Source organism: Vespa velutina, chromosome 4 (assembly GCF_912470025.1).
Source record: "Vespa velutina chromosome 4, iVesVel2.1, whole genome shotgun sequence".
Lineage (NCBI taxonomy): Eukaryota > Metazoa > Arthropoda > Insecta > Hymenoptera > Vespidae > Vespa > Vespa velutina.
In genome coordinates, this window is record NC_062191.1 from 7,688,190 (window position 1) to 7,698,415 (window position 10,226).

At 29.3% G+C, this 10,226-nt stretch overlaps 1 protein-coding gene across 1 annotated transcript in view; it reads left to right on the plus strand.

Moving 5' to 3' along the window:
- Positions 1–4,140, plus strand: part of LOC124948518 — a 4,217-nt gene extending 77 nt beyond the window's left edge. The window contains exons 1-4 of the mRNA XM_047492238.1: positions 1–81; positions 2,109–2,267; positions 2,387–2,739; positions 3,062–4,140. The exon at positions 1–81 is cut by the window's left edge and continues 77 nt beyond it. Of these exons, the coding sequence (XP_047348194.1) occupies positions 1–81; positions 2,109–2,267; positions 2,387–2,739; positions 3,062–3,865 (1,397 nt within the window). The 3' untranslated portion in view covers positions 3,866–4,140. The remainder of the gene's footprint in view (positions 82–2,108; positions 2,268–2,386; positions 2,740–3,061) is intronic.
- Positions 4,141–10,226: the final 6,086 nt, after the last annotated feature.

Genomic DNA, 10,226 nt, shown 5'->3' on the forward strand with positions numbered 1-10,226 from the left:
TGTTACCGATTGATCAATCGATGGAACCTGCAGATGACAAGATGTCTAAGAAAAACATTTTGTTCACTCGCTCATCTGAAAGTACGTATAAATCAATATATGTTGTAAAGAGAGAGGGAGAGAGAGAGATAGAGATAGAGATAAAGAGAGAGAGAGAGAGAGAGAGAGAGAGAGAGAGAGAGAGAGAGAAAGAGGAAGTTCATAAATTGTAATATTAACGAAGAAACATGAAGCACTATGATAATCAGAAAAAAACGTTAAAAGCAGTTTCTATTACATAAGAAAAATAATCTCTCTCTTTTTATTTATTTCTTTACGAGTTAATCAAAAAGATTACGGTGATTATTTAACGAAAATTTCAAGGAAGCTTTTTATCTTTATTTCTATAATTTTTATTACATATTGTCTATTTCTTACATATTAAATATAAATAAATATTAATATTCTAGTAACAGCAATGATATCTATTGAAAATTTATAAATCTATTTTTTATCTTTTATTACATTTGTATTATTGTTGTTTTATCGTATGTATACTTATCAATTTTTTTGTGAAATATGATAAAACTTATCATCGTAATAGTTATTTGTCTCTGTTTCAATCTTTATATCCGCTTGTGGATTTCATTTTCTTCGTAATTATACCGATTGCTCTGTATAATCAGCGAACAACCATTAAATGTATAATTATAAGAAATTATTCTCTTCATGTGACAATGAACGATATACTATCTGCTTCTGTTTTACATTTTACATTCGTACTTCTTGACATTATTGTCTTTAACTTTTTCTTTATTCTTATTCTTTAAATCTTTTTCAAAGTCTCTATTTTTGTTTAAGCACTTACATATATACGTGCTCTCACATATTCGGATAAATAAAAAAACTATATTTATAAAAAAGCAAATTAATCGCTAAGGTTATCGTCATTTTATCGATTTTATAACTGAAAACAAAAAGCAAAGAAATCATGTATAAGTATGTATATAGCTGCAAATATATATATATATATATATATATATATTTTATATATATATATATTTCATATATATGTATATATATAAGTGTATATATATATATATATATATATATATATATATATATATAATTGCAAAATATATATATGTAATTTTTATTCTTAAAGTATATACATATAGAATTCAGAAATAGTCGAGGTACTATGTACTTGTCTATTCGTTCAAGGTGAAGCGATGACGTTGCATTCGTCTAGTAATGATGCTAGATAAAAGAGAAGGAAAGAAATAGAGAAGGAAGAGATAGAGAAGAAAAAAGATGGAGAAACGGGACGTCAGATCATTGAAGAGTCCGTCCGATTTATTAGCTCTTGACCTTGTTAATACTTAGTATTTCTGCTCGCGTGCGATCAAATGTGTATTCTTGGTGGCTAGAACATGTATCTGCAATGTTGCGAGTGATACTGTGGGTTTAATAAAGTAACAATCAAATTTAGTAGTTTTGTATACTCGTGGTGCTAGAAACGTTCATAAGGACGGTAGTAGAATTATAATTTTTTTTCTTAGGAAGATTATTATTGTGAGAAAGAGAGAGAGAGACAGAGGAAGAAAGAGAGAGAGAGAGAGAGAGAGAGAGAGAGAGGGAGGGGGAAGAGAGGAAGAGAGCGGGGGGAAGAGAGGAAGAGAGGAAGAGAGAGAGAGAGAGAGAGAGAGAGAGAGAGAGAGAGAGAGAGAGAGAGGGAGAGAGAGAGAGAGAGAGAGAATATATTCAAGTTGCAGGAAGTCAGTTGATTCTCTGCAATACCTGCATTTATCTTCGGTGTTACGTCAAAGATTCTAATGCATTATTATGGCAACGCTTGCTATCAAGCAAATAGTTTGCTATCTGGCAAGGTCTAGTACGGTTATAATAAAAAATGGAGCAGAGATCTATGTCAGGTACGAGCGAAAGATTTTATGATAATGTTGTTTTATAGATATTTTTGCATCATAAAAATTTTTAATAATACATTTGATTAGACGATTCGATTATTATTACTTCTTTTTTTTTCTTAGATGCTGTTAACAAAGAAATTCAAATATTTTTCTTCTTTTATTTTTCGATTTTATTTTTGTTTTATTGATTTTCTGCAGATGTCATAAAGAAGATGCAGCCTTTGTTGAGGAAGTTTGAAGGTGATGAAGAACTCGTTATTCATGAAGTCAAAGATGAGGCGGGTTCCAATTTGGGTGACAACTATACCTCTGTTATGATCAGAACAGTAGTCATCGGAAAATATGGAAACGGAACTCGTTAGTATTACTCGTTGATTTCCGATTAACATATAAAACTCATTGTCATCAATTTAATTAATAATCGATCAATGACTTATTGGTTAAGTTTCAATTTTTTGTTTCTTTTTTATTTGTAGCTTATAAAAAAAGTTTTATGACGAAGATACTTCCCCATTTCCGTCCTATTGCCCAATTCATCAATACTGAGGCTTTATACGTCACCGAAGGATACATGTACGAAAAGATCCTTCCTATTATCGCTGATTATGGTCCACGCTGCATTTACGTCGACAAAGATGAAATTATTATGGAAGACTTGCGCGAAGAAGGGTACATTAATTGCAAAAGACAAGATTATCTTGATTTGGAACATACCTTGTTCAGGTATCACCGAATATCTTTTTTTTTATATTTCTACATTAATTTTTTGTTAATAATTCTCACGTATGTATTCTTTCCACCGGATATAATTATACATGTCTTCAACCGTTTATGAAAGATAATACGAATAATCGTGTATGTAAGATGCGTATGATGGTAAACATCTGCAAAGGTAATTGCTTTTATAGGATCGTTGTATTTGATTTTCTTCTATGTTCCTGAAGACATCATCGGAAAAGTTTTATTTAGATAATATTATTTAATCTTCCATTTAGTCTTCAAAATTTATTCATTAATTATAGCCAATGACTAGAAATATTTTTATATTTCTTTCTTATGCTGTGAAAAATCAATATAAAATTAACATTACTGATCGCGACGATTCCCATATATATTATCGAAAAATTGAGCACACGGCATAATAAAAAAAGTATTCACATGTTTTTTTTCTGTTTCAGACTTTAGCGAAGTGGCACGCGAAGTCTTTGTCGATAAAATTGAAGGATCCCGAAAATTTCGAAAAATTGGCAAGTCCATTGAAGGAAACCATTTTCCCGGTAGATAATAATTTCGCTGTTGGTAAGACCGTTGAAGGGGGTTTGATTAGTGCGATCGATCATTTGGAATCAATACAATTTCAAACGGCAGAGTTAAAAAAGGCGATCGAGTATGTGAGATCTCTCAGAAATAAATGTTACGATATGATAGCAAAGTTGCTTTCCTTACCGAAAGATAGGTATTTTACTATTTGTCATGGGGATACATGGATAAACAATATTCTTTACAAACACGATAAGAACGGTCAAGTGTACGATTTGAAATTAGTTGATTATCAAATATCTCGGCATATGTCCGTTGCCATTGATTTTCATTATTTCATTTACTCGAGCGTAAGATCTTGCATTATTGAAGATAATTATAATAATTTGATAGAACTTTATCACCGTACATTCGTGGAAAAACTGAGAGAGTACGGCGTTTCCGAAGAAGATCTTAAGAATTTGACCATGGAATGGTTCAAGTCGGAATTAAAAACATTCAGTTTGTACGGATTGATCACTGGATTCTGGTTGATCCACGCAGTACTCGCTGATGAGAATAGCGTTATAGATATGGATAAAATAACCGTCAACGATATAGAAAACATGCACTTTTTTAGTACGGAAATAAGCCCAATCAAAGCCGAGAGATTTAAATCCATAACTCTGCATTATCTTCGAATGTATAAACAATAGATGGAATTTTTATGAAATAGGCAAATGAAACAATGTATTGCGTATCGCAGATATAGATCATGCGTGACTAAGTTTTATACTTTTTAATCTTGCCAATTAAATTTTATTTGAAAAGAAGGGATTAGAATAATGTAATAGTACGGGTTAAGAGCAAAATTATTTTTGTAATTTTATAGTATTATAAACATTAACAACAAAAATGTTAAAATCTATTATTCAGTTATTGAATAATTGAAGGAAACATAAAATAAAAAATCACAGTATAATACAATTTATTTAATCGAATTAATGATTGTATTCTAAATGCAAGAAAGAGGAAATCAAAGTAACGAAACAAATTCTATTAATTTTTTACCTTAATTACGATGCATTCGAATATGTGCCAAATTGTAAGTACATTAACGAGTTTTTCTTAGATCATGCACACATAATTACTTCTTTTTATATTCTAGATATACTATCGTCTACATCATAAATATTAAATTAGTTGTAAAAATATAAATTGTAATGCAAGGAGTTAAATAAAATTATTTAATCAAATAAAATATTAAACTTTAATGAGAAAGATCAGTAATGATTAGAAAGATCAGCATGTGTTTCAATGATTAATGATAAAACAATATTTAAAATATATATTTTTAATAACAAAATATTTATTCTCTCAATTTAATTGTATTGATATATATGAAGACAGGATGTTTTAGAATAATTGGAAAATATTTTCGGAATAATTTCAACACATTTGAACAGTAAAGTAGTTTAGGTAAACATATACCTTATTTGGAATATGGTACAAAACAAAGTCATCGATAATGGAACTTTAAAAATTACTACGCATCGGAACATTCAGATTATAGCGTCTTTATATTTCCCATATATTCTCCTATATCTTTTCGAAGTTTCATAAGACTAAAAAAATAAAACATTCCTGCAGAAAATTGACACTTCCTTCTTTGCAAAGTAATTTGTAGTAGTGATTATAAAAGTAATTATAAATTGTCAGTTTTAGCACATATTGTATAAATGGCATGGTAATGAAATGCTCTACTCTCATGTTAGTAAGAAAGCTGACTACTATTATTAACATTTTTCTTGATCGAACAAACAGAAATAAACCTTACTGATCCTTTGTATAGCAGGAAAATGTTTACCATCATTAGAAATCAGGAATGTATCAACAATCATAAATCAGAAATCTACTATAGTGACTGATGGTAAAAAAGGAGTCTACTTTGTGTCTCGACAATAAACAAGAATTTACTGAATGGAATATATGTAAAGCAGGTATTTGATATTACCTTATTTTTACTCGAATGGTTAAGCAGAAATCTACTATTATCGATGTGTTTACTATTTCACAAATTATATATGAGCTGTTAATTTTTAAAGTGGTGTAACTCCATTTATCTTCAAATCGAGATATTTAAGGGTTTGCGTTTAAATGAATTTAAAAATATACGTATAGGATATTAATGAGTCATTCTACTTAAGTGTATCTAAGTGTGTTAAATTTATAGTTCCTATTAATATAGTGGCAATTATTAAATGAATAATATGCGTTTTCTTATCAAGAATGGAGTTAGGCCACTTTCAAAATTAACAATCTAATTCGTTATAAAATTTGAAGGTGCCCAAATCCATTCAACATACATTAAGATATTTCAAATTGAAAAAAACAATACTCAATTTATTTTACATATCTTTAAAACACTTCGAAAATATAATTTATGTGATTCAAAACATTTTTTAACTACATAACGTATAATATTACAAACATAAATTTATTACAAAACAATTTACTACTCATCTAGATTTTGTGTGTGTGAAAGGGATTTGAAGGAATTATGATGTTCCGGTGGTATATATCGTAATAGGTCAATTATGTCCTTGAATTTTGCTGTTGTAATATGTCTGATATTTTTATACAGTGGTGTCAATACAATATTTTCGAACTTTCTTGGTCTACCCCTACGTGGTAATAAATTCAGTATTTTAAAATTTTCATTTTCATTCATTGATATCTTATAGAAAATTTTACATTATAAAAAATATTTTTTGTTTCTTTTTAACTCAAGGATTTTCATTTATTTGTATAATAATTTTTATAATGATTCACGTTCAAGTGTTCCATCCGAAAATAATTTCTCTTTTTTTGTTTTTACAAATTGAAATTATATACAAACGGAAGAAGATGTTTAAATAAAAAAGTCGATAGTGGAGAACATGTTTTCGTGGAAGAAACCTCCTGGGATTTGTATCCGAAGTCCTAAAGGACCTGTTTCTCTCTCTCTTTCCTCGATGTTCTAAGATAGTCTTATAGTCATTATAGTCGTTATAATCGTAATAGTCATTTATAGTCCTTATATTCATTTATAGTCGCGTGTAGTCAGTATAGTCAATTATAGTCAGTAGTCATATATTCAATAGACACATAGTCAGTAGTGAACAACTTTCACTATATGTACAATTTTCTACTACCATCGGAATCACCATGATTAGATTAAATTTATGTTTCTGTTAGTATTATGTTTCTGTGTATTCATTAAGTGCAAATTGCCATAATGATGTTTTCAATAAGAATTCATTGTTAACGATAATGGCAATTCGTTTTCGTTGACGTTATTGTTATCATAAAAAAAAAAGGAAAAAAAAGAAAAAAAGGGAAAATGAAGAATAATTAAAACCATAGTGTAATTCTATTGCTCACATAAACATCAATCATGCGTTAAACTCATTTATTCTTTTGATTATCTCATTTAACACGTTCAGTGAGAGTCGACTGCTACATTTTTGTTTAGAATTTCATCCGGTTAAATTGTAAGCGAAATAGTAAATGCTATAAATTTTATCAAAACAGAAAGAAAGTTATTTGATATTGTATAATAAGAAAAGTTTAACAATTGGTATAATTGAAAATTGAAACATTTTTTTTTGAGAATAGAGCTATAATTAATTACTAGATGTCACCACGGACAGTTTTGTATTACCGAAATCGACTTCGCTCCGGCATCGAGGAATCAGCGACATATTTCTCTTAGCAGTTCGAGAACGTTATTGTACAGTTGTGTTTTATTCAACATCCGCCATGTTACCATGATTCTGGATGCTCTCTAAAAGAATTCTCATAGGTGCGTGACTGGGCAGAAATCGTCAGTACAAAATGACCTTCGTGCGAGCGTGGTCCGTTACGTGAAGATGATTCTGATCGTGATGGAGATAAGATCAAAAGAACGTGCCATGGATGAATACAGACGAAAAAGGCTTTTTGTTTCCTTTTTTATTTAAATTTTATAAGATATCATGATATATCGTGCAAAGAGTGTTCAAATTTTGTCAGTGTATGAGTCAACATAAATAGTTTTCGATAAAACAATAGACAATTTCTTTACTCCTTGTGAAATTATCCGAAATAATATTCCTTCCTTGGCGCGTAAGCAAAAGTGGCACTTAATAAAATAAAATGAAAAAGAAAAGAATAATATTACAAAGAAAACGGAATACTAATTGGATCTTTTATTTCTTTTTTTCTATAACTACAATAACTTAATACTTTCGAAACAATATCTGCTTCTTTAATGCCGCTTTCCCACGAGACGTGAACAACGAACGTGAATTATACTTCGGTGGATTATGACTCGCGTGAAACTTTTATATGTCTTCACGACTTAGTATGGACAATATCAAACAGATTTGATTTTTAATCGCGACAGAAGCAAACGTTAAACAGAATGTTTACATAAATATTATATTGCTTTCATTGTTATGAATTAAAAAATTAAAACATTCATGCTAAACACTTTACGCTTTCCACAAACGTGAAAAAATACTGAAATGAACACGAAAACATGATTCATGTTGGTATATTTATATATGTATATAAATATATATAAATTTACTGTACTGGAATGACAGTATACATTATAAGCAAAGTAAGTTAGTAAAAATTCAAAAGCATTAATAATAAGTGATATGAAGGTGCAAATAATGAAGATAAATACATAGATTAATAGAATAAGACAGAAAGAGATATAAGAACGTTTAAAGAAAGATAACAAATTCAATTAGTTATTAACAACAGAAATCTGTACCGAGAGCCTAAGGAAAAAGAATTAATTTCTGCTCTAATTTGTATTTTATATTCTCGTTTATTTAATTGTATAACCACGTATAATTTTTATTCGTATCGATAAGTTTAGGTTCTTGACATAATTATAAATTCTTATTGTTCAAAATTGATACGCATAATAATTATTATAGTTTGATAAAACCAATACAACTATTATATGTAAAAAAGAGAAGAATATTTTACTTATGTTATTTTATTTATGTATGTTTTTTGGAAGTATGTAGTTTCAGTTTTAATAGCTTTCGATATGGTTGAGAAACAAATATAATGAATAGAGATAGAGAGAAATTGGGAGAGATAGAGAAAGAAAGAGAGAGAGATAGATAGAGAGAGAGAGAGAGAGAGAGAGAGAGAAAGAGAGAGAGAAAGTACATAGATATATAAAAGCTACACATATAAAGAGGAAAACATTGTAGAAGTGTCAAAGGAGGAAAGCGAAAGAATCGACGTATCGTACTCATTTATTTTGATAATAAAATATTTTACCTGGGAATATTCAATTCTCTTTTATCATTTATTTCTTTGATAAAATTTCAATTTTATCATCTGTCATCATTGATTTTCACAATTTCTATTTACCATGAAATTTATTAATAACGCGTTCAACGTTTAACGTGTAAGTGGATCTCTTTCAAAAAGTGATTATATCTTTGCGAATATTATAATTAATTATTTTCTACTGGTGTGTGTATGTGTATGTAAAATTATTTCTTTCATTTCTCTTATGTGTTAATGTTAATATGATATATAAAAGAAAATCAACTGTTGTTCCTATTATCGTACGTTCATCGTGATGTAAGATATACGCTCGTTATTACGTTTGGAGCTACTTGCCATTATTCTTTTCTTTTTTTTACGTACGTATTGATCTTTTATCTTTTTCGTTCTTTTTATTTTTATGTGTTATTAATCTTTTCTAAGATAAGATAGTCGATTGTATAGGAAAGAAACATTAGGAACAAAAAAGCAAACAAAGAAAGGAAAAAATCATAGTAAATTACGTCGATGTTGTTCTGGTTCATTAACTTACTTTTTTTTTTTTATTATCTTGAAATATGATCTTTTATACATATTTTCTGTTTTCTTTTTTTTTCAACACTTTCATAATTTTCATTATTGCTTTATGTATAATTACTTAATAAGAAATATTATTAAACAAATTTTATGAATGTTTTAATTTCTAATTAAACGTATGTGTTGACAGTAAGAGCATTTACGAATTACAAACAAAGAGAACTATGAGATTTTGGTTATCATTTCAACAAGATTTAACCCACTAAAATCATTCCCTCATGATCGATTTAATAGTAGTGAATTACACAAAGCTAGTTAAAATTCATAAATGACTCCTTTATGGGTGATTGTAGGCGAATGAAACTATTTATCGCGGTTATTTATGGAGTTAATGTATTGCGAGGAAAAGCTGCCGATAGTATTCTTGTGTAAGTCGACGAGATAACAAAAAAATTGGTGGGTGATCGTTCACGATTAAAAATTATTCATTTACATATCAGTCGTTCATGAATTCGTCATTCTTTTAAAATCATTAACAGTGTTCAGAAGCATATGCACGTTGAATTGTTACAAATTGATCTATCGATGGAACCTGCAGATGACAAGATGTCGAAGAAAAACATTTTGTTGAATCGCTCATTTGAAAGTACGTATAAATTAATATATGTTGTAAAGAGATAAGACAGAGAGAGAGAGAGAGAGAGAGTGATAGAGAGATAAAGAGAGAGAGAGAGAGCGAGAGAGAGAGATAAAGAGAGAGAGACAGAGAGTGATAAAGAGATAAAGAGACAGAGAGTGATAAAGAGATAAAGAGAGAGAGAGAGAGAGAGAGAGAGAGAGAGAGCGAGAGAGAGGGAGAGACAGACAGAGATAAAGAGAGGGAGAGAGGGAGGCAGAGAGTGATAGAGAGAAAGAGAGTGATAGAGAGATAAAGAGAGAGCGAGAGAGAGAGAGAGATAGAGAGTGATAGAGAGAGAGGGAGAGAGAGAGAGAGATAGAGAGTGATAGAGAGAGAGGGAGAGAGAGAAAGGAAATTCATAAATTTCAATATTAACGACGAAATATGAAGCACTATGATAATCAGAAAAAAAAGTTAAAAGCAATTTCTATTACATAAGAAAAATAATCTCTCTCTCTTTTTATTTTTTCCTTTACGAGTTAATTAAAAAGATCATGGTGATTATTTAATGAAAATTTCAAGGAAGTTTTTTATCTTTATTT